Source organism: Mustela erminea, chromosome 15, assembly GCF_009829155.1.
Source record: "Mustela erminea isolate mMusErm1 chromosome 15, mMusErm1.Pri, whole genome shotgun sequence".
NCBI lineage: Eukaryota > Metazoa > Chordata > Mammalia > Carnivora > Mustelidae > Mustela > Mustela erminea.
Window position 1 is genome coordinate 697,087 of NC_045628.1, and position 24,350 is coordinate 721,436.

The 24,350-nt window shown below is 55.4% G+C and overlaps 2 protein-coding genes across 3 annotated transcripts; one reads left to right on the forward strand and one right to left on the reverse strand.

Annotated features, from left to right (window-relative positions):
* Window positions 1-406: 406 nt before the first annotated feature.
* Window positions 407-17,981, reverse strand: LAMP1 (lysosomal associated membrane protein 1). 2 transcript variants are annotated; one of them, XM_032314269.1, is made up of 9 exons: window positions 17,876-17,981; window positions 12,217-12,335; window positions 10,386-10,602; window positions 10,089-10,247; window positions 3,808-3,995; window positions 3,068-3,193; window positions 2,006-2,072; window positions 1,758-1,928; window positions 407-1,376 (listed from the first exon to the last, which is right to left on the reverse strand). In XM_032314269.1, the coding sequence occupies exons 1-9, from the start codon at window positions 17,925-17,927 to the stop codon at window positions 1,237-1,239; spliced, it is 1,239 nt and encodes a 412-aa protein (XP_032170160.1). In that variant the 5' UTR covers window positions 17,928-17,981; the 3' UTR covers window positions 407-1,236. The 2 variants fall into 2 exon arrangements, with proteins under 2 accessions (XP_032170160.1, XP_032170159.1); XM_032314268.1 differs by having other exon boundaries at window positions 12,217-12,338.
* On the forward strand, window positions 17,926-22,667 carry LOC116574570 (collagen alpha-1(III) chain-like). Its single transcript, XM_032315370.1, has 3 exons — window positions 17,926-17,967; window positions 18,253-19,365; window positions 20,984-22,667. Exons 1-2 carry the CDS (start codon window positions 17,926-17,928, stop codon window positions 19,219-19,221), a joined length of 1,011 nt encoding a protein of 336 aa, XP_032171261.1. The 3' UTR covers window positions 19,222-19,365; window positions 20,984-22,667.
* The last annotated feature ends 1,683 nt before the right edge of the window (window positions 22,668-24,350 follow it).

Here is a 24,350-nt window from a genome sequence, read left to right on the forward strand (position 1 = left end):
CTCCCAGGAAGCAGCTCCGGGGCAGGCCCCGGGTGCAGGTGTGCGGGCGCTGCTCCGCGACGCTGTGGTCCTAAGGCTGCTTGGCAGGAAGACTGGCGTCAGCCTCAGTCTCCATCGGCAAGGTCCACGAATCCTTGGAGGGCACAGGTTTTTGCTTTAAAAAGAAAGATTAAAACAAACCTTAGGCTTCAGCTCCTGCTCTGAAAGCGCTGAGCACAGCGGAAGGGGCCTCCTGCGGCCACCACCCCGGGGGGAGATTAAGGTGGCCCATGTTGGAAGGGGTGGGGCCGCAGGGTCATCCTCGTGGTGTGGGTGGGATGCTGGGCACAGCAGACACCTGCCCTCCACCGCCCCTCTTCGGCGAGACCTCGCGTGAGAGCAGACAGAAGCACGAGGTCCAGACAAAGAAAGAAAGACACGTTTTATTAGCATTGTTACAGCAACGCGCGACGTGCAGGGTCCTCAGTGCACAGCCGCCGGAGCGGCGAGCGGGTAGAGCGGAGCGCGATACCCAGTGTTTACACAAGTGCGGCACAGGCTCACCCTGGACCTCCAACAGAAGACTGAGAATCACTGTACAAAAAGGTAAATAAAAATAACACCCATTTATCTATTTTAAAAAAGTGCCGGCTCTCGAGTGGCAGAGCACGGAAAGGCCGGAGGCGCGGTGGCGCCCGTGCCCAAGGACTGAGCCGCACGGCCTGGGGGCAGGTGGCCGGGCCTGTCCTGGCTTCTACAGCTTAATTGAAGCGTTCCAGATTTTCACCTTTTGGAGTACTTCTGTTTTAAGATCTTTCTCTACTAGTTTCTTAACCAGCCTAACACTAGCCAGCCCTCCTCAGAGGCCCTAAGGTCGAGACCAGGGACCCTCCTTGGCGAGGCTGAAAATCTCAGTCAAGAACGAAGAGGCCAAACACCAGAATCTTAAAAAGCCAAATACAGCAGAGCCGGTGCCCTCTCAGAAAAGCACTCTGACCCTCCCCACCTTAAAGTTCTACTTTGGTAAATATTAACGCTGAACCATTAGCAAAATATTTAACCCAGTTAGCAAAATTAACACCGTCATTTCAGAGTTACTCTTGTGCATAGTAAATGTTGCAAGATGAACTTCACATTGGATAAAGCAGATTTGAAAATCAGTTTGCGAGAAAGTGTGTCTCCCTTAACACCCATCTAAGCTCAGGGGAACGAGCAGAGGCCCCGCCGCGGCGGCCGGTCGCGCCTCTCGCGGCCGCGCTAGATGGTCTGGTAGCCAGCGTGGCTCCTCTTCCTGCCGATGAGGTAGGCGATGAGGACGATGAGCACCAGGCCGGCCAGCGCGCCCCCCACGGCGATGGGGATCAGCATGCTGTTCTCGTCCAGCTGGCACTCCTCCACTGCGGAGACAGGGAGCGCACACGCTCGCGCCAGCTGTCCCTGCGCGACCTCACAGCCACCCCCCCCCACCCCCGCCCCACCCCTGCCCATAGCCTGGCCGGGAGGACGGAACAGCACAGGCTCATCGACCACCGCCCAGACACTGCAGGCCGTGCGCCAGCATTCCCAGATCCTGCTTTCACAGGGGAAGACACGTGCCAGCTCTTAACATGACCTCCGTTCCCATGGCACTCTGTGCCCACATCTGCGATGCTGGGCCTCTCAAAAGCAAGGCAATGCGGGAAGGGGAGTCCGCTCTGCTGAGTGCCTCAGCTGCCCACCCAGGAGCACAGCCGGCAGGCCCGTGCGGAGTCTGCAACGCTGACCTCGGGGCTACTCACCAGACCCAAACTTGTCGCCTTGCACCTGGAATGCCTGGACCCACACTTTGAAGATGTTGACGGAAAAGGCGTCCGTGACCTGCACATGCTCCTCAGCGTTACACTTGTACGAATTCCCGATGGAGGCCTGAAGGGCCCTCAGAGAGCTGTTGGAGGCCTTAAAGGTGGGCTCTGCAAAGGCAGGGGAGAGTGAGTGCTCTGGGGCGCCGGGACGGGCCGGGGTGGGGGGTGTGCTATGCGGGTCTCACCTCTGGCGTCAGGAAGAGTCATATTCAACTGGATTCCTTGCAGGAAATACCGGCTTGTACTCGCGTTCTTAAAGAGAAGACAAGAGCCCTGAACCACCCGCCAGACTCCCGCGCTAGCGTCCCACCTGAAGGGTCGTCCGGGGGTACACCGGAGCTTGCGTTCCTAGCTCCAGCATGAAGCTGTGGGGCACGCCGTCTGTTAAAGGCATCCCATGTCCCTTGAGAATGAAATCTTGATTGTTCCTTCGAGACCTTTTTACAGAATCAGACTCTGCTCAAGTAGGGACCGCAAGAGTCCTAGTCTATAAAAGCAGGCTTTTCCCAATGCTGTCGAAATTATCAGCAGAGGGGCGCCTGGGGGGCTCAGTGGGTTAAGCCGCTGCCTTCGGCTCAGGTCATGATCTCAGGATCCTGGGATCGAGTCCCACGTCCGGCTCTCTGCTTAGCAGGAAGCCTGCTTCCCCCTCTCTCTCTGCCTACTTGTGATCTCTCTGTCAAATAAATAAATAAAATCCTTTAAAAAAAAAAAAAATTATCAGCAGAAACCCAACGGCTGCTCGGCTCATCTGCGGTGTGTGCGGTCAGCGCCTGCCCAGGGCACGGCTCCTCCCCCGTGTGGTTCCGCTAACTTCACAGGGGATGCGTCCCCGACGGGTGTAAGGAAGGGAAGGGCCGGGACGCAGAGCCGCTGCCCTGCAACCAAGTGCCAGGGGACGACAGTGCGTGAGGGGGAGGCTGGGCCAAGCGTGGCGGGCTGCTCCCGCGTCTGCCGTGTGGGGAACCAACCAGGACGCTCCTCATGGAAACAGAGGACGGGGGTGGGGGCGAGGGTCCAAAACACCAGTTAAAGAAAAAGGCGGCAGAGAAAGCAGACTCCCCCTTCCTCACAAAGGCAGAGCTGTGGATTTCCGCCCCAGCCAGCGCACAGGGCCCTGGGTCCCGCCGCCGCGTAGCAGCAGGCCGGAGGGGACGGCAGAAAGAGCCACAGCGGGCGGCAGAGCGCGCGGCCCGACCCGGTTCTGACACCAGAGCCTCCAGGCTGCGGGGGAGCGGAAGCCTCACCATCCCAAACTGGAAGGCCAGGAGGGAGACGCTGTCGCTGCGCAGCTCCAGGGTCACCAGCTGGGGGCCGCAGCTCCCCCCGGCGGTGGTCTTATTGGGGTTGATGCCGAACACTCTCGTCACGGTCTAGGTGAGGAAAGCAGAGGAGTTACCCTGCGGGTTCCTGCCCTGGCTCCTCCTACTCTGGGAAGGACAAAAGGAATCTTAAAACAGGAACCTCAAGGCCACAATCATTTTAACCGAAACCAGAAGGAAAACATCTGAAGTTCACTCTAGCGCAGATTTCTGGGTTCCAAAACCGTCTCCCGCTCCTCCTGTTGCGCTTTCACAAGGACGCCCACCCGGCCCTCCGCCCCATCGCGGAAAGCCGCAGGCTTCACACCCATCACAAGCCCGCACAGTCTGAAGACGTGGTTACCAGCAGAGAGAATCATTATTTCAAAAGAAAAGCATAAAAAAAGGTTGGAGCAGTGAAGTTTAAAGCGAAATTTAACATTCTCTCAGGGATCAGTAAACTTGTCCCAAAGAATACGCCAAACGACACGTGTCTTCCGCTCTGGGGACCCCCTACCACTCCCTGATTCCGTCTCAGGGAGCAGCAGCCCAGCGTGCGGACAGATGGGTACGGCCGTGGGCTGAGAAGCCGACCACAGCTCGGACGTGTCAGCCTCACACGCGGGGTCCTGCTGCTCACGGACCACCCCTGCACACACCGAGAGGGCTCCGGGGGCTGAGCCTACCGTGTTGTCCTCCTGCCTGTAGGTGACGTTCAGCTGCAGGCCCATGCTGGCCAGCAGGCAGGTCCCGTTGGCGCCGCTCACGTTGTACTTGTGCACGGAGGGGCTCTCGGGCGTTGGCGAGGGCGAAGGGGGGGGAGGCGGCGGCGGCGCCGTTGTTGGGAAAGGCCCGTCTTGCTCACAGCGCGTCTCTGGACAGACAAGAGGAAGAGAGACAAAGTCCCGGTTCTCAGAGCTACCGGGAGCGGCGCCCCCGCCGGTGCCCAGCGAGCCCCGTATGCAGAATGTGACTTCTCCGTCTGCCCAGGGACGGCATGTGCCAACGCACGCTGCATGGACGGGACAGGTGGGCGCGGCCGTCCCACAGGGCCGCCCTCACTCCTGCCACCGCACCACGGCTCTGACTGGACGCTCCTTCAGCTCAGCCTCTGGGCAGCCCTGCCCTCATAGACCTAACCCTCTGCACGACGCAACTGCCATCGTACTATGAAGTAAAGAAAACCTTAACTGTCACCTGCCGCCGGGAACCTCTCGGGCTCCGGAGGGACACAGACAGCCCCAGAAACACGCACCAGGCAAAGCCAGGGGTGTCAGCACGGTGCCCGTGGGAGACGAACCCAGGAGGGCCTTAGAGGAATGAGCGTCCGGTGGGTCCCTGCAGGACGAGACCAGGCACCAGTCAGCCAGCTGCGGGGGTGATCTGGAGCAAGAAGGGGCAAAGGCACCCACAGGCAGGGAGAAGGCCCCGTCAAGTGTGGGTGGAAACTCCCAGGAAGGAACCGCCATCCAGGAGTGAGGGAAGCCGGAGCAGGACAGGCCTTGGCAGAGGGCACACGGTGCCCCCCGAGGAGATCTCAGCAGTTTAATCTGGGATTTACAACAAAAATCTATATTCAAAGCCAGGGCAGACGGAACCAAAGCAAGATAAACGAACGTTCTCTCCAGGTGCACCCCGGACACACTGCTCCTTCTCTGAACCCGACTGGACAGTCCTCGGCACTTCCGGGAGACCGTCAGTCCTGAACTGAGCTGTTCTACCACCCTGTGTCTGTGGATGACTGAGGCGTTCGGAAGAGAACGTCCCCGACTGCCGCCCGGTTCCCGCCCTGCCCCCACTTCTGCTCCGCCGAGCCAGGGAGCCGGCCCACTGCTCCCAGGGCCACGGCGCCCACCGGGAAGATGCCGAAACTTCCAAGCACCTGATCGCTTCTTGCGCCAAGCTCAAAGGAGGCTTTCTGCCACTTCCTCCTCCACAGCCCATCTACCTGCGGGCCGTCGAGCTGGGGGGAGACGGGAAAGTTCACCCGTAGGAAGACTGTGACACAGAAGTGGTTCCCCACGCCTTCTGGAAAGTCCGCGCGCGCGGCGCGTCTTCACGCGACACAATCTCGTACAGTCGGACGCCTTTCCGGCCCGCAGGGGAAGATGGGAAGAGCACGACGGACCGGGTGTGACCTGGGCTCCTGGTGCAGGACAAAGCCGCAGGAGACGGCCCCCTCGGGATGTGCCGGCCGCGCCGCCCGCCTCTCGCCAGAGCTAAGCCGCAGGCTCGGGTCACAGCTGCGCGGTTCAGTACCTCACAAAGGGTCACACGTGACCCAATTAACTGTGCAACAGCAAGAGCGAGAACAGGTGGCCTCCTGATCCTGCCCTCGACACGCACGGGGGAGAGCCACCTCCACGGCTCTGACCAGCGTTTTTACACACGACCCACGGTGTTCACAGCACGGGGTGCAAAATGTCAGCCGGGGAGCACGGACGGCGCACCGTCCGGACCGCGGGAATCTGCACGGATACAGCGTGCTCCTCCCCCTGCTGCAAATGCCAAGTCCGCGCTCCGGACAGCCCGTCCCGGAGCAGAACGACAGCCCTCCTCACGGAGCGTGCCGTCCACGACGAGGAAATCTAAGTAGGAGGCACGGCGTGTGCTAAATGCTACCCGCGCGTGAGGCCGCCTCTGGGAAGACCCGGGGCCCCAGAAGCGCAGGCTGCGCCCTTCCACGAGCCCTGTGCAGTGATTTTCAAAGGCTCCCGGCCTGGAGGCCCCAGACGACCCACCAGCAGCCGACCTCCAGGGAAGCCCGCATGCTCAGACTCGTGTGGGGATGGACACGTGAGCAGCAGCCCCTCACCCTGAGCCACGCTGGGAGTCACTCCCAAGGGAGAAATGCTGCCAAACTGGGCGGGAGTGGGTGGGACGTGAACTTGGGTCAACCATCCCGAAAAGTCCCTATTCTGAACGAGCGGTCCCAGAGGCGTCCACAGGTGCCATGCACCACAATTCAAGACGCCAAGACGAATGAACACAAACCTCTGCGGGCCTGGGGCGGGAAAGGCCGCTCCCACAGAGGGGGACGTGCCCCCTGCCCCCTCCAGGCAGAGCTCTCCACACGGACCAGAACGATCACCACCCACCACCCTTGCAGAGGAGAACAGATGCTGCTTCCTGGGCGCTCACCTGCCCCAGCGAAACTGACGGGACCGTTCAGCAGCCTGGGCCTGTGCGAGATACTTTTAAACCAGAATCTGTCAAGCCCAGGCTTCTCCGATAAGACAGCGCACACGAAGGGGCGGAGTGAACCAGGGTCTCTGGTCCAGGCCCCCACAACACCACACTGCAGACGAGCGAGGCCGCAGAAGCCTGACCCGACACCGCAGTTCATCAAATAAAAACTTTACATGGGTTTTTGTGACCGAAAATTTACTAATGTTTGGATGTTATCTTTACGGAACAATTCTCTCTTTTTTAAGATTTTATTTATTTGACAGAGACACAGTAAGAGAGGGAACACAAGCAGGGGGAGTCAGAGAGGGAGAAGCAGGCTGCCGGGGGAGCAGGGAGCCCAATGCGAGGCTCGATCCCAGGACTCTGGGACCACGACCTGAGCTGAAGGCAGACGCTTAACGAGTGAACCACCCAGGCGCCCCTTTAGGGAACAATTCTTAATGAAGAATCTATGAGTAGAACTAACTACAAAAAGACAAAATATACTTAACATACGTAAAAGGGAATCTTTTCCCTGAAGAAGCTTACAATTTGGGTAACAGACCAAAAAACCAAAAACAAAAAAACTGTGCCTAGGAACCAAAGAAACAGAACTGGCACAAAATGAGATAAATGATTCAATTTTAACAGAAACCAAATACTTCTAGAAGCCACATATGCTGTCGTGATACGAGTGAGAGTTGCATCAAATCTCCTGCTTGACACGGGTCCCTTGGATTGCACACCACGGTCACAAACCGCAGCACAGACTAAGAGTGGTGTGACAGGGGCTGGCTAGCCAGGAGGCTCTCCGAAGATTAGACCAAGCTCACAGAGAGCTGAGGACAGTGGGACACACGAGCAGCAGAGCTTCAGTATGGCTCAGGTCAGGTCATCAACTACAGCTGACCCTAAATGATATGGGGGAGGGGCACCGGCCCCCACAAATTCGAAAACCCACTTTAACTTCTGACTCCCCCAAAAACTTAATCATAAAAGCCTACTGCTGAGCAGAAGCCTTGCCAATACCACCACCAATGAACACACCTTCTGTGTGGTATAGACACTGCATACTGTTTTCTTCCCACAGAGGTAGAGGAAAACGAAAGTGTGCGAACATGTTTACAGAACCGTGCCGCACGTCCTGAAGCAGGACCGGGAGAAAGTGGGCCTGCACGGCTCACCTGTGCTGCTCAGGGCGTGCCGCGGTCATTTCTGGGAACGGTGCAGCCCCTCCCCATAGAGCAGACACCCATTCTGGAGCTCCTCCCCGGCTCCTCTGAGAACTCCCCCAGTCACTAGGCCCCAGGCTACTGGAGGTCCACATCCCCAAAAATAAAAAAGATATCACGGCGTTGGGGGTACGTGGGGGGAATGGGGGTGGTCCCTGGAGCTCCGCCATATTTTTTGTTTGCTGATTTTGTTTCTTAGCACGCCAGGTAAAGACCGATCGGGGTGACTGTAGATAATGTGACCTGATAGGGACAGGAGCCCAAAAGCCCAATGGGGACTCCCTCCCATCCAATGAAGAGTAAGCAGGTGTGCCATGACCTCACCGAGCCTGCCAGCCTGTCACAGGGGCACGCCAACTTGTACGGGACACTCTGTGCATCTCGGGGATGCCTCTTAGCCCCTCTTCCCAGCGGAATCACTAGGACAGTGCTCCAGCGTCTTTCAGAGGAAGCGCGTCTCCTTTCCCAAGCAAACTGATCAGCAGAGGCAGCTTTAACATAAAATGGAAGCAAGCTCTGATGAACCACGGGACGCAAGGGGGGTGGGGAGTGAGGCTGAACTTTGTGACCGGGTTTCTGACCAACAGCTCACAGGGCACTGCAGGACAGGACGGAAGGCCTCCAAAGACGGGGCCAGCGGCAGGGATGCAGACACAGGAGGGACCACCTCCTTCTGGCAGCTTTTCCATCTGGAATCACACGCATACGTCCTCTGCCGGGAGCGACATGCAGGACAGCGACGGCGAGGGACTGTGTGCGTGTGCGGACAAGGCTCTGGGAAGCCTGCACTCGCTGTTTCATGGGGAGCCTCACACTGCTCTGAAAAATAAAATCTATTCAAAAAACAAAATAACCTTACAAGAAATTAGCCTCTCAACATTCTCGCGTGTGACTTTAGCCCAGAAACCAAGCCCTGCCCCAGGAGCGGGGCAGCCCACACGGGAGGCCAGGTCATCTCGGCCTGTGGCCAGAAGCTTTCCAAGCAGAAGAAAACCAGCTGTGGAGGCGAGGAGCCCCCCCGCCGCGACCACCAGCGGCCCAGGCAGCAGTGAGCTCACTGCACGGAGCCGGCAAACCCGGACGCTCTCATTTCCCAAGGCCTCGGCAGTTCCCACGCTTCCGTTCTGCTCCAGGCAGGAGGGAGAAGACTGCTGGGGACGAAACGCAGCCACCACCTGGAGACCGGAGGCATTCTGCGTGACTCAAAGCCCTGCACGGTCACGCGTCCGCTTGAGCAGGCGCTGGCTGGTGTGCACACCTGAGCCTGCTGGTTGACACGCACACATACGGCGACCCCGACATGGGCGTGGAGAGAGTGCCCGCCTAGCCCATCTCCTCGGCTGCAGGGCACACAGACCCGCCCCTCCCCGCACACTGCTGCACGTGTTCTTCCCAGTCACCGACAGCGAACGTTCTAGATTCGGGGGCTGTCTGGTGGCGGTGCCGTCCCAGCTCCGCCACGGGAGCGCGAAAGCATCCGCAGAAACGGGTGTGTGAACGAACACGGCTGTGCTGCAAGAAACTCGTTACAGGCACCAAAACTTGACGTTCGCGCCATTTTCATGTGCTGTGAAACATTCTTTTGGTTTTTCTTCACTTTGAACTGATAAACACAACATCCAGTTTTAGCTTACTGGCCTTACAGAAACGGGAGGTGAGCTGGATGGCCTCTGCAGGCCAGAGCAGACAGGCCTCTCAGGAGGGCCGCACCCAACTGCACAGACCGCTAACCAGTCTGTCGCGCCCCTCGGCAGCAGTGACTTGGTGCACGTCAGTCACAGGCCAGCAGGCACCCCCGAGGAGCCAGTCTCACCACAGGGGCGCCGCAACCTAAGGCTTGCGAGAGCTCGGCTATGCACCAGGAGGAAGGAGGCTCCCTCAAGGCCATCAGCCCCTCACCCTTCCAGAAGGCGACCGCAACTTGGGAGCTGACTGGAGGACTGAGGAGAGAGCCTTCTGCGGTCACAGCCGGATGACAACACGCTTTACGACGAGCTCAGAGCTGGGCCCTGAGATAAGCACTCGGCCTAAATTTCCATCTCAACCTGACGGACCTGCTCACATGGGCTGTTCTTACTTCACAAGGGAAGGAAACAAAGCCCCTTACCCAAGACCACAGAGCTGGGGGTGCCTGGGGCCCTGTCTCGTTGGAACCCAGAGCCCACCAGTGGAGCTGGGCTGGCGGGTGCTTCCCTGGTGGGTCATCTGCCCAACCCCCTCCCCAAAAGGCACTCGAGATCCTTCCACCATCTGCCCCTCGGCCCGCCAAGCCGGACAGGAGTTAAGCCTAGGTCTTGGTCGAAACACACTTGGCTTGAACGGGAAGAGATCTTGTGACCCTGACAGGATGCAATTGCTTTGCCCTTTTAAATCAGTATCTGTCCAACCTCACCTAAAAAGTTACCTTCTCCAGAGAAAAACACGTTCAGCAATTCTAGCGCAAGCCCCCAGCTCAGTCCTGGCTGCACGAGCTCTCACACACGCGTTCTCCTCAGGCCTGGGCTCAAAGCCATGTGAGCAGCCACCGGAGCTGGGACTGGGCACCCCGGTCAATGGCAGCACCCTACCTTCCTTGCTGAAGCTGCTGTTGGCAAGATACGCTTGGATGGTGGCATCGCGGAGTGTCACGGTGACGTTGTGCATGTGGACCCGATCGGTGCTCACGCATCTGTACTTGGTATTTATGTCCGCCCTGATGTCAGTGGCAGATTCCACAGTCTGGGTATCTGTATTTAAAAAAAAAAAAAAAAAAAAAATCAATTTTTAACTACTTAAAGTACTAAAAATTTTTAAAAATTTTGAAATATTAGATACTCTCCAATCCAATTTTCTTAACTTTATAACTGGTCGGTTTTGGTTCTTACCCTTGGAGCTTGCATTGGGGAAAATCTGTGTGTCAGATAAGTTATAAATAAAAGTCATCAGCCGAACACTGTAACGTGTTGCATTTCTTGTGAAATTGAGGGCCAGTGCATGTCCTCTTCCAAAAGCGATCCTGAGACTGGGGTCCGACGCGCGCTCTCCGCCGCAGGAGCTGCTATTGGATACGGCTGCATCGGACGGCAGGTCGAAGGTTACGTTCTAGAGCAAAGGATGACAGACCCAGTCAGAACCCAGGTCACAAAAGGGATTCAGACACACCAAAGACTGGCCTTCAGGAAGTGGGACCTCAGCCCCTTCTCAGACGCCACCATTAGCACACTCGTTTTTAACATAAATAAAAACATAAAGAAAATCAGTATTACGTGTCGGTACGTGAAAAGCAATGTTTAAGACAAAGCTGACAATTAGTCAATCAAACGTTCTTTGCTAACATAACTTCACAGCAGAATTAAAACTAAAGTCATGTTGTTACACTGAAATATTTCTTATCAGGCTTCAAGTAAGCTGTGTTATTTTTATTTGACAAAACCACTACTACTTGTTTGCTAAAAAATGTTGAAGAAGTCAGTCTTCACGGGACAGATGACCACTACATGTGTAGTGGGCACAGCATAATGGATAAACTTGTCAAATCACGAAGTTACACACCTGAAACTGACACAACTGTGCGTCAACTGTACTTTACACACAGACAAGGGGGTGTTTGCTGCAGAACTGTTGAACTGCCCGCTGCAGGCAACAAGAGCCACTACAAAACCACCCAGAGACCCCCCAAAGGAACTGCACCGACTAACCAAAGTGCAGCAATGCTGTCCACTAAAGCTGCTCCAAGAAATGACCGCTCCATGAGGTGACGACGAAGCTACGGTGATAGGAGGGCACACTGCAGCACAAGGGAGATCCCATTTGCGGAACATAATCGAGATCACAATTACATTTAAAAAATCCAAACACAAAATAGTGGTAACAACCACAAGAGGTGTTTGGACCCGTCTCTGTAACTTGAAAGGCTTCTGCGGTACAGAAGCTGCCAGACACCGTCTCTCTCGGGTGCAAGCACGCTCACGTGGAGGACCGCACTCACGAGCTGATGAGGCCTGACCGTGTGGCACAAAGCCCCGAGTGTTCCAAAGGAGTTCTGTCCCTCCCACCAACGCCGGGCCCCCTCCACCATCCCGCGGTGGCAGTAAGATGATCTGATGCTGTCAACATTGGGGCTGGGCAGGAAAAAACTGTGGTTTCAACAAAGAACTGAAAATATTTGGTTGAGAGATACATTTAAGAGTCAATGTTACACAGACAAGTGAAATGTCCACCAGAGTAATTAACAAAGAAAGATCTACAAATGCAGCCTGTGAGAAATCGACAAATGCAAAAGGCCTTTTTTTATCCTGCAGGAGTACAAGGCGCTTTAAGAGGACAACTGAGGAGCATCTCAGAGTAGGACCGTGCTCGCAGGCGGCTCGGCAAACAGCAGACACAGCTGCGCCCGGAGCGCGAGAGTGTGTGAGACATCCGGGGTCCCAGGGGGACTCCAGCACACCAGGCTGGTCAGCATTGTGACCAGAGAGAGGAATCGTGCACAAGTCTGGGACAACTCTCCTACCGGACAGTGAGAGCAGAGGACAGGACGGCTTACTGGTCATGACTGCAGCTTCAGGGTACACAGAGCACGGGCGACGGCCCAGTGGGGTACATGCACACGCCAACCGTGTTACGGTGAGGTCCTTCTCCAAACACTTATTTAAAATAACAATAAAGACACCTTCACACACACCACACACACTGCACGAAGGCCCTGGTGTTTCCTACCTTAGGCCCGCTCCCGGTGTCATAGCCGGCCGTGAAGGCAGCGGAGAAGTTGGCCATGATGCAGGCTGTCCCGCTGGCATCCTTCACCACAAACATCGCTGCTGCGCCATGTACGAGGCCTGCTAATTCCAGGAAAGACAGAAATAGCCAAAGACAGTTTTGAAAATACAAGTGGGTGCTTCTGTTGCCTCTAGCTGTGGCAACAATGGGCTTTACTAAGAGACACCACTGGGCTGCTTAAAAGAAAGAGATACACGGGTTACCAGGCTGGTTTCAGCTGGGTCTTCTGTCCTGTCTCTCCTAGATCTGAGTTTGGAAATGGTAACTCTGAGTCCATCGATGAGCCTGCCAACCTGGCTGACAGCTCTTTAATGCTTGGTGTCAGGACACTGATGGGGAGAGAGGTCACCTGGAAATTCCCAGGTCACCCCTGGGCACACGCCGCTGCAGGCTCAGTCCTCAGAGGGCCTCCGGAAGACGCGCTTGGGTCCTGGAGGCAGGACTCAGCCTAAATACTGACCTGCAGAAGCCCGTGGGAGAACTGGTGCTGTCCGGGGTGCCACCGTCCTAAACTATTTAAAGTCAGATCGTGTTACCTCTCATGGGCCGCAGGCGTGGCAGGAAAAGCCATGGGCTCACAGATACGAGCTCTGGGCCCAAGTTCAGAAAGCTTCTCAAGAAGCCATTCAACAGAACCTGGACGTGGCCATGTGATGTTAGGACACTGGTCACCATGTCTAGGGAGGGCTGCTATACCCCCAGAAGGAGGGGACAGAATGAAATTCTCACAGGTCCCTCCAGCTCGGCAGTGATGATGGCTATTTCCTCCTTAAATTCTCAGGGTCAGCGCCACGTCTGACTTCATGACACCCACCGCCCCAAGCAGGCGATCGGTGGGCGTCAGCCGGCCCAGGCACGGAGCAGCAGCTGACTCCTCCAAGCCGCGCGTGTCCGTGCGCTCAGCTCCCACGGCCAGCCGAAACAGGTGTTTCCGTTCGTCCTAAAGCCGAACCGCCAGCAGCGCGCATTGCAGGGTTCAGCAGTGACATGCCCTCCCTCCTTGCTGCTGCCGGTCCCTGCACACCCTCTAGCTATCCTCTGGCCACTCCGAGTGTCGATGTGCCTCAGGCACACTCTGAAGGCACACTCTCCGCGGACACTCGTAACTCTGCATTCTAAAATCCCTGTCCCTAGCAAAGTGGATGACTCCAACAAACACAATTTCTTTTACCCTTCCAACTTTCACAAAATAAAATCTTTAAAGCCAACTATTATTCAGGCACAAAGCGAGATGTAGCCAGAAACCCCACATACCTTCCTGTAAGTTTGCGGTACGAGAAATACCGAACTCTGTGTTCACAAGAAGCTGGTGCACGAGAATGAAGCCAACTAGGGCAAATAAGAAACCTGCGCAGTTTGTTTTGCTTTGCAGAATTTTAACCTACATCCCAGAATATTCAGCTAAGACTAAACTGAAGGCTACTCTGATAAATGAATTTCCACTGTAAAACCTAGAGAAAATGCCACAGCTCGTTTCTGACTCAGTAAAGGCTCTCAAAAACCAAACAAATCCTCCTCATGCCCTCAGACGACAGGTTAAGCGTCCCGGGGACGCAGAGAGACGCCGGCGAGCAGAGCGTGTTAAAGCCCGTGCGCTGGAGCCAGGAAGACACCAGACACTGACCCAGATCAGGTGTACATGGGCTACTTCGTGCACCAGTCAAAGGCTCTCCTGGGCCTGAGGCCCTCACAGGTCTGCGGGGCTGGCTAACTACAGCAGAGTCACGCGTGGTTGCGTGTACGCCACGGACATGGCAGGGCGCTGCCTCGCATGGGATCATGCACGGACCACTTTTTACCACGCTGCACTTCCACAAATGAGTTCCCGAAATCATCAAAACACTTTCTACTGACTCAAAGCACTTCATCAGAATATACTTAATGTTAAATAACTTTTTAAACACAGAATCTTTTCACTTAGTAAATACTCTGAGGATATAAGCCTTCAAAGTAAAAGAAGTACTACCAAAACAAATTTAAGCTTTTACCAGCACTAGATACTCACAATTATTCTGGAGGGATCCAGAAATTTTCAGTTGTTCAAACAAGAAACTTAGCCCCAGAAGCCAGATTTCAGTCAAGAAAAAGAGCTCTACAAGAGCATCAGAACATAAAACTCTAAATGTCTGTATGCTAATGGTCAAAAGTTTTTTTCTTTAAGATTTTCAATAAATGTATTCATTTGGAAGAGATGAGACAGAGCGTGAGTGAGTACAAGCAAGGAGGGGCAGGAGGAGAGCAGAGGCAGGCTCCTGGCTGAGAGGGAGCCTAGGACGCGCAGCTCGATCCCAGGGTTCTGGGATCACAACCTCAGCTAAAGGCAGATGCTTGACCAACTGAGCCACCCCGGAGCCCTTTAATGGTCTGAGGTCTTTAAAAAAAAAAAATTCTGTAACAGTGATAGCTGCTTAAGAAGAAACAAAATCTTCAATGAATTAAAATGTCGCAGTGATGAGGAGCGGGTGTCCCTCTTGGAAGCCAGCCCCCGGCCCGCCAGCAATGGCTAACCGCAGCAGTCCTCCCCGCAGGCATGGACTTGGTCATGTCTCCAGGGGTCATGCGAAGGAGCACGTCTGGCTTGTTCCTTCCGCACACTTCCACTGGTAGTGACCCCACTCTCTAAAACAAGCACAGCCGTCAGCTGTCAGCAGCAGGACTAGGAGAGACCACTCCATCACTTACTAGTCGTGTGACCTTGGGCCGGTAGCAACGGCTGCCTTCCATTTGTGTGCCTATGAGCTGGAACAGGCGTGCTGAGCCGCTGGGGCTATCAGAGTATGAGATGAGCCCGTGTGTGCAGAGCATCAGCACCCGTTTCACGCGCACCGACGTTTATTTCGATAGAACTATTTAGACTTCAACCACCGAGTTCATCGCGGACTCCTCAGTATGTGACACAAAACGCAGAGTGTTTGATTTAACAGCACTTGCTACGTGCCGGGCCCTGCTCTAAGCACTCCGCAGTTAATTATCACGGCAACAGGGGAACACTGTCAGGATTCCCTTGCACAGCTGCGGACACTGAGACAGGGTCCTTGACTTGCTCAAGGTCACACAGCTAGTTAGTGATGCTGAGTAATCTGGAACTGGTGCCACATCCCAACCGCACTTTCTCTCCAACACTTGCCAAGTGAGCAATAGGTTTCCAATTGTGAAACACTCACTTCTGAAATGAAGACACTGCCCTCCGAACAAACACATCAATGAACTTCTACATTAAAATTTTTGTAAGAGGGGTTAAGCATCTGACTTTGGCTCAGGTCATGATTCTGGGGTCCTGGGACTGAGTCCTGCTCCCTGCAGGGTGGGGATTCTGTTACCTCCCTCTCCCCCCACCATCCCCCTGCTCATGCGTGCTCTCTCTCAAATAGTAAATAAAATCTCAAAAATATTTTTTTAAAGAAATACTTCTAGTCTGTCTTGGTTTGATGCTTTTAAACCCAGTATTTTTTTCTTAATCAGTAATACATAATCACCTGTGAAGATTTAAAGAAAGAAGAAAAAAAGACCAAGGTTCCATCCCTCACAGGGAATCCCAATCCACAGAGGCAGGGCCCGGGAGCAGACACTCTTGAAGAGCTGACTTTAGCGCGTCTGGTGAGGGACTGCCGCTGTAACCCGGGGCGTCTGTGTGCACGCAGGGAGGCTTGCTATGTGGGAGGCACAAGATGGGCTGTGAGATGAGGGAGACGTGTAAGTGATCACAGCACAACGGAAATGTCGTTCACGCTACACACACAGTCACGTCCTCTGGACGCAGACAGTCGGGAGTGTCCAATAATAGGAATTCGAGGCCACGGACCCTGAGCACTTCAACTTCAAATACAGCTAGGAATCTGGTCACCAACCTAAGCAACTGACAAAGTCCCACAATCAAGAATACTACTAATCAGAATAAAACGTTTCAAGCTTCCTAAGTGACGGTTCTTCGTTGGGAAAGGGGAAGGAAGTCGTCTAGTTAACACCAGCGGTTTAAAGAGTCACATTATGCAACGTCACCTAATCCCAAGAACTGGACACTTTCAGTTCACCCTTGGTTTTGCTTTCTACCAAATACTGAAACACAAATGAAGCTTTAAGAATCACTTAATTGTGAATGTAGGAAGAAGCTGTAGTTTTGAAGTTTGAACTATTTTTTAGAAAAAATGCTTTCTGGTGAAATTATGCATCAAAACCAACATTTAAAAAAGACCAAGACCCTTGGTACGCCTGGGTGGCTCAGTTGGTTAAGCGACGGCCTTCAGCTCGGGTCAGGATCCTGGTATCCTGGGGACAAGTCCCACCGCGGGCTCCCTGCTCAGCCCCGAGCCTGCCCCTCCCTTGCTCCCCGCTGGTGCAGTCTCTGCCAAATCAATAAATAAAATCTTCAAGGAAAAAAAGGATCTAAATCCCAAGGAATATACCTTTTCTAAAAGTTGGATTTCAACGGAATCTAAAACCCGAAGACAAGCCAGTTCGCCCTGACCAGCTCAGGACGCCCACAGCACTCCCAGCCGGCACCACGCAGGAACAAGGCTGCTTCTCTTCATTTTCAAGGTGAGTTTCAAAACACAAAAATCCGAAACTCCCCAGTTTGCGAGCCCTTCTAGGAAGGCGCAGCGCTGCCGGTCCGAGTTCCGCAACTCCGCCGGTAGGACGCACGCCTGCCGGGGAAGGGCAGAGCCCCGGGTCTGCTGCCCGAGTGAGGCCGCCCCCCCGGTTCCTCGCGCGGCTCCGCCACTCACGGCGCGCGACGGGCCGAACAGACCCGGGAGCCGGAATCCGCCGCCGCCGTCACAGCTCCCAGGGGCAGAGCGCGAACCCGCGGCAGGCGGGCGCCCGACGTCCGCTTCCCTCACCGCGCCCCCTTCGGAGGCTCTTCCAGACGCTGCGGTCGGGAGAACGGCCCGCACCAGCGGGGAGCGAAGGGGCCACAGGGAGCCTCATCAAGGCCCCTCAACAGACTTGAAACCAAGGCGCGCAGTGACCCCCCGACAGACAGCGCGCGGCCCCCGCTCCTGCGGAGACGCCCCGCTCGGGGACGCCCCGGGCGCCCCGCCGCTTCCGAGGCCGGTCCGGGCGGAGGCCGGCGGCCCCCGCACAGCAGCGCTCTCTGCACCCCGCGCTCCACGCGGCCGCTGTGAGGCCGGACGCCGCGCTCCCGCCGCCCCGCGCTCCCGCCGCCCCGCCGCCCCGCCGCGCGCACGCCCCGCAGGCGCACCGGCCCGACCGAGAAGGAAACCCAGAGCGCCAGGACGGCTTCTAGGAGGCCGGGGTCGCCCGCCGCGGCCCTTCCCGGGGAGACCCGCGTCTGCGGCACGACAGGGGCCCAGGCAGGTCCCGCCGGCCCCGGGCGGCCCCCGCCGCTGTCCCGAGCCCCGCAAGCCGCGGGTTTCCCAACCCGACGCCCAGACAGCGAGTTCGCCGACCCTCGGCGGCAGCGGCCCCCGCGGACCTCTCGCCCCACGTCCTCAAGCAGCGGCCGGACGGCTCCGCGCCAGACCCCGGGCGCCGACCTCGGCCGAGGCGACGACGGCGCCCCGGCCCTCGCGTCGTCGGCCTCCCCCGGTTCCGGCGCCCGCCCCGCCCCGCCCGGCCCCGGCCCGGCCCGGCCCCTCACCGAGCAGCAGCAGGAGCAGAGGCCGCCGCCGAGCGCCGCCGAGGGCCGCCATGGGCGCGAGGGCCGCCGAGGCCGGAGCGGGAGCCGAGCGGGTCGGGGGCGGTTGGGCCGCGGGCGGGCGCCGGGGGCGGGCGGGCGGGCCGGGGGCGGCGTGAGGGCGAGGGTCCCGCGGTCCAGAGGCCCTGCCGCTGTGGCGCCCGCGGCGAGCGAGAGACCCTTCGGCCGGCGGCGCCCGTCACGTGAGTCTGCGCCGCGCCCGCGCTGTCACGTGACCCCGCGGATCTCGCGAGAGCACGACGATACGACGTCTTCGCCCCGGCCAGGCCCGCCTCGCACGTGACCCAAAGGCACGTGACCGTGGCTCCACGTGACCCCAGCTACGGGCCGGGGAGGGGCCTGCGGGCTTGAAGCGGGAAGAGGGCAGGGGCGGGCAGGGGGTCCGGGGTCCGCAGCCGCTCTGCCGCGTCCGCCCGAGGAGACGCGTGGCCCGAGGGGCGGTTCCCTGCCGAGGCCCGCGCCGACCTGGGCCGCCCGAGAGCCTCGACAGGGACCGTTTGCTCCCTCGGGGCCCGGGCACTGTACCGGGGGCTCCTGCGGCCGCGGAGTCGCCGGCGGCCGGACGCGGGGCTGAGCAAGGCGGGACTCGAACGCGCGGACTGGACGCTGCGATCCCCGTCGGCCCCGCGGAGGACCGAGCTGCAGGCGGACCGCGGCGGAAGGGGATTCGGAGGTGGCCGCCGGCCGTGACCCCTGCTGGAGGACGGGCGGGGGCGCGGCGCGGGCGTCGCTGCTGCGGGGGCCGGAGCCTGGTGCCGCCCGGGAGAGGAGCCTCCGCGGGGCCTCCCCGGCGCTCGCCCGGGCCCGAGCCCTTGGTTTCCCTAGAGGCTCCCCGGGTCTGCGCTCATCGCGGCCTGGAGCTCCGGCCGCGCGCCCTTCCCCTCGGCCGCCGCCTCGCTTCGCTCGCGCAGTTGTGCAGACCCGAGTGTCCCGGCCCCTCCTCCTCGGCCCGTCCTGCTGCCCCACCGAGGCCTCCGCCCTCGCCGCCTCTGGAGGTGTTCCTCGAGCTCGAGAGGCGCATGTGTCTACTGTCCGCACCGGACAGTCCTCGATTCGTGGGGCTTTTCCCCTTAGTGTCCCACGTGCGTGCTTGTAGTAAGCTCGTCTCGTCTCCTTGTCCAGCTTCTGACCTGTCAGACTTCCGAGGGGCCTGCCGTGGAGGACAGCGGCAGGGCCTGTGTGTCCCCCCACCAGCCTCCAGACTCCGTTCTAAACCAGTTTTCTTTATGAATGCTCAGGGGCAGGACTTAGTTCTTAAAACTACCTTGGTTACGGCTGTTGGCAAATAAGTAGATAGTTTGCAGGTGGCCCCGTGAAGAAAGAAGTTACAGATGAGAAGCGGGCGTGAGAACGGACCCTGTGATGCCGGGACTGCCATGTGCCTGGAGCCTCACAAGACGGACAGTCCTGGGAATAAACAGTAGATTCGCAAGGTAAGAAGGGTTAGGACGGACTGGCAGTGTGTGCGGGGGGCATGACCTTTGCTCTTGCCCCGTGGTTCATCATACGGGCTGCACCATTTGGTCATATTCCAGTTTCGAGTAAGATACCGGTCACTTCTCCTTTGCCCAACAACGGCTGGCGGACCCCTGCAGAAGGGTGAGGGTGGCCAGCACCAGGCCTGAGGAGGCGGGGAGCTGCGCGGTGCCCGCTCCGTCACAGCTGGGTCTGTGCCATGCTGCTGTCATTTTCTACCAGACACAAGATTTTTTCACTTCTCTTCCCCAATTCTCTTGCCAATGTACCTCAAAAATACTTACTTTGGCTTAGTAATGGTACAAAAGGCAAGTAGATCATGGCTGGAAACTAATTTAAGTTACAGGGTGAGTCAGTGAGGAACACGTCAGGAACACGTCAGGAACACGGGCAAACTGTCAGCTTGCAAGTGAACCATGTGCTCACGGTGGGGAGAGAAGCGAAAGTCCTGTCCCGCACACGTATGAAGACCAGCCCTCTCCTTTAGGACACTTAGACTGCCTGTGCTTGTTTGCGGTTTAAAATAATGCCACTGAGAATGTCTCCACTGCACGTCTTGTGCACACCTCTGACAACAGCTTTTGGGTAGATTCCTTGAAATACTCCAACCACGGTAGTCTTCCTTTCAGACGGTTATGAAAAAGGAACTTTCATAAAAAAAGAACCAAAACACTTGCTTTCTTGGAAAACGGAGTTAACTCACACAGCCCTAGTCACTTGCAGGAGTAACTGTGTAGCTTTAATTAAGTTCACGTTTCCAGCGACACACTCACCTGGTCGTGGCCTGGGGGCCCTGGGGTGTGGGGTGGCGTCACCTAGGGCCTGTGCTCGCTTGAGAAATGAAATGTGGTTAACCAGAGCCCTTTCCTAAGAGTGGAGACACAATGGGAACTGAAATCAACACTGATATTTCAACATTTGTAACCCATGCTCAGAAGGGATGGAGCGGGTCCCACTGTAGGACCACGAGGTCACCTGTGCACAGCAGAAGGACGTTTGGGTTGTTACCAGTAAAGCTGCAATGAAAACCCAAACCCACATCATGGGGCAGACAAGGCTTTTATTTCTTGTGGGTAAACACCTCGGGGTGGAAAAGCCGGGTCTTCAGGGAGTGCATGTTCAAGAAGAAACCGTCGGAGTTCTCCCATCCTTACCAACAGCCTTGTCAACACTCGGTGTCCCCCGTCTTTCTGATAGCTGTGTCATTGTCTTGTGCTAGTCGGCATGAGGACTGGCGAGATGAAAAGGCCCTTCCATGTGCTCATCGCCATTCATGGGTCTTCTTTGGTTAAGTGTTCAAATTTTTCCCTCATTTTTAAAGTTTATTGCTGTTTGTGAATTCTAAGTGTTTTTTAAACTGTATTCTGAATGTGCTACCTCCCTGTCCTGTCAACATTTTCTCCCATGATGCTGCTATAGCCCTTTTATTTCTTAATAGTATCTTTCAAAAAGCAAAACTTAAATTTAATTAAAATTCAACTTCTCAATATTAGTTTCATGATTCATGCTTTTTGTGTCCTGACAAATCTTTGCATTTCCAAACATTACAATGATTTTTCTTATGTTTTCTTCTAGAAGTTTTATGCTTTTAGCTTCTACAATTGGGCCCATGATCAAGTTAGGTTTTGGGGATGGTGTGAGATAAAAATCAGAGTTCTCCCCTTCCACGGATGGACAGCTCTTTGATGCAAAGACTAAGCCTGAGTTCCCTTGGCGCCTTTGCTGCAGGTGGCGCAGCTGCATGCGGTTATGCTCCCGCTCCGTTAGGCTCGTCTGGGTCCGTCTCTGGCTTCAGAGCGAGTCTCTAAATTAGGACACTTAGCTCTCCAGTGGCTCTTTCACAAGTTGCTTTGACTCAACTTCCATATGCATTCTAAGACGAGCTCACCGCTGTGTGAAGGAGACCCTGCCGGAACTCGCGCGTGGGACTGAACGCACCCATCGGGGGAAAAGAGACCCTGACCTGGTGCAGCTCTTTGATTCTTTGAATTGTTTTCAGCGATACTTCACGGTTTCCGGCGTCTGTGTTTTTGTGCAGTCTGTAACTCCGGCATTCCACACATTCTGGATACTGTTGTGAATGGGGTTGCACCTTTGAATTTCATTCTCCAGTTGTTGCTTGAATGTGCAAATAGAGTGGACCTTGGCTTAGCCACCTCTCCTGACTTTGCGGGGTTGGCGTACCTGCTCTAGCGGTAGCTTTGTTCTACCCACACGCTCCTGTCACGTGTGACCACTACTTCACAACTCCTTCCCACCTGTATGTGTTTCCTTTCTCTTTCCGGGCTCAGCGCAGCGGCGACCGCCTGTCCTGGCTGCGGAGGGAAAGCTTTCAGTCTGTTACATTCAGCATGTCAGCTTCAGTCCGTAGATTGCAAATGTCCTTTCCGGGCTTAGGGAAGCTCCTTTCCATTCCTAGTTTGCTGGGAGTTAAGTCAACAGTGTTTGATGTCATCGATGCTGCTGTTTTTGAGATGATTATGTTTTTATTTCTTTTTTAGATTTTTAAATGTTAAGTTAACCTTGCACTTCTGCACCAAATTGTACTTGGTTTTGGTGTAATCCGGATTTTGTATATTGCTGGATTCAAATGGCTAGTATTTGGTGAAGAGCTACTGGTCATTTTCTTTTCTTGTAATATTTCTCTCTGGGATAATGCTGGACTCATAAAATTGTTGTGAGGTATCCTGTCCTGTGTGTCTGAAAGACTCTAAGATAGGTGTTGCTTCTTCCTTAAAAGTTTAGTAGAATTCACCAGGTACACCCTCCAGTTCTGATCTTTTTTTTTTTTTTCCTCTGAAAGATTTAAAATGTCAGATTGAACTGCTTTGTTTCTTTCCGTGTCCATCTGGACAGCTTGTGAATCTCAGGGAATGTGGCCATACCACTTTTTACCAGTGTGAACGACTCACAGCCTTCTCCGTAGGTACAGTGACCATGTCCTTTCAGTCCTGGTATCCACAATTTTCATTCCCTCTCCTTCAGCCAGTCTGACTAGAGGCTCATCAGTTTTGTGGGTCTTCCGTATCTGCTCGTTTTCTAGTTCTTTAATTTCTACTTTTATTATTTCCTTCCATTTATTTTGGTCTTAAGTTGTTCCTCTCTAGTTTTTAAAGGTGGATGCTTACATCAACGTTAATTAAACCTTTCATTTTTAATGTAAACGTTTGAAGCTATAAATTTTCCTGTAATTCTTTAGTTGTTTTTTAAAATAAACCTTTACATGGTGTGTTTTCCTAGTCACTCAAAATATTTTCTAATTTTATTTGACTCGGGTTACTTAAAGGTGTGCCGTTTACTTACATCATCTATTGATGCTAGGATTATTGGATTATTTGTTTAGAAGTGTATTGCTAGGGACGCCTGACTGGTTCAGTCAGTGGAGCACGCGACTCTTGATCTGAGGTTTGTGGGTTCAAGCCGCCAAGGGTAGAGATTGCTTAAAAATAAGTTTTTCAAAAAAAAAAGAAAAAGAAAAAGCGTATTAATTTCCAAACATTTAGTTATTTACAGTTATCTTTGTTAGATTTCTAATTTAGTTTGTGGTCAGATGACATGAGACTTGTTAACGTCCCACCGTAGGCCTCCCTTGATGCATATCCCTGTAACGGGCCGATCACGTTTTGGGTTTGTCCTGATTTTGTTTGTCGGGTGCTGATGCCCCCGACCACAAGCACGGCGTTGTCTGTCTCCTGTTGCTCTTCTCTGCTCTGTCAGGTTTTGCTCTGTGTGTTCTGAAGCTCTGTTCCTGGAGGCCTGTGGGGTCAGGGTTCGAGGGGACAGGTCTGTCTTTTCTCTTTCTAAAGTCGGCTCTTCGTCCCTGGGAGCATCCTTGTTCTTGGGGCTGCTTAGTCTGAATGAGGCCACTCCGGCTTTCCCGATCAGTTTTCGTGGTGGGTCATTTCTCACTGCCTGCTGTACCTACTTACCACGCCTGTCTGGAGGACGATGCAGACGTCGGTCTGAGTTCTCGGCCTGGGAACTGTCTCTGCTCTTGATCCCCGTCCGCATCTCCTTGCCCTCCTGTGGGCAGGTCTCATCTGTGACGTGCATCGACCCCACTCAACCTTTTGTGGGGGCAGTACGGAGCCGGAGAACCTCCGCACACGGTAACTCAGAACCAACCCACGAGCCGGCTAGCATTATCCTCTTCAAGAAGACACGAAAACTGGGTCCAGAGAATCTAAGTCGTTTTCGCAGGAGCACCGGACGGAGACGGAGCCAGGCTCGGACCTCTGAGCCGTCTGACTTCAAAGTCGCAGCCCGAAACCATCTCTCCACGGACTCTGGCGCTTCACGTGCGCCATCACGGAGAAGCAGACCCAGAACAGCACATGCGCGGGAGAATGCCAGGTCTCAGCCTGTAAAGCAGCGGACCCTGATCCGTACGTCGCTGGTGACAAGAACCCTTACAAGTCTCCTCCGGTCTTGAGCCTGTGGCTTTGCACTTACCTGTGTCTGTGACTACGTTTCCATGGTGACCTGTCTCAGCAAAACCACGCATGTGTACGAACACACATACTTGCACACGTAAACATGCGCGCACACACACGCCCCTCTCCCCCAGAGCCCCTTCCTACGAGTCGGTGCACACCTGCTCATGTCCTCTCCCAGAGGAAAGGCTGCCTCGCCCCTGCCTCCACCTGCCGATGACTGTGCCATCAGCAGGGGCCCTGGTTACACCAAAGCTGGACGTTTCCCAGCTGCTGGTGCAGGGGCCCTCTCTTCCCTCAAACCCCCTCCTTGGTTCCTGGCACCCACACCCATGTTTGTTCTCTGGCTCCATCCACACTCCTGTCTCGCGGCGGTGTCTTGGTATGGACGCCAGATGCTGCATACGTAGGGCTCATGTGCCCGAAAACTCTCCTCAAGATGGATGCGTGGAGCCCAGGGACAGCGCTGCCAGAGCTGGGAGCCGAGGCCAGCCCCGTGACCCTAATGT

Excerpts from the sequence above, each read along its gene's own strand:
- LAMP1 (XM_032314268.1), bottom strand. The coding sequence starts at position 17,927 with ATGGCGGCCCTCGGCGGCGCTCGGCGGCGGCCTCTGCTCCTGCTGCTG. Across the intron at positions 10,248-10,385 it reads CCCCAATGCAAGCTCCAAGG|ATACCCAGACTGTGGAATCT; the intron begins GTAAGAACCAAA and ends TTTTAAATACAG. Across the intron at positions 3,996-10,088 it reads CAGCAGCTTCAGCAAGGAAG|AGACGCGCTGTGAGCAAGAC; the intron begins GTAGGGTGCTGC and ends TTGTCTGTCCAG.
- LOC116574570 (XM_032315370.1), top strand. The coding sequence starts at position 17,926 with ATGGGCGCGAGGGCCGCCGAGGCCGGAGCGGGAGCCGAGCGG. Across the intron at positions 17,968-18,252 it reads CCGGAGCGGGAGCCGAGCGG|CTACGGGCCGGGGAGGGGCC; the intron begins GTCGGGGGCGGT and ends ACGTGACCCCAG.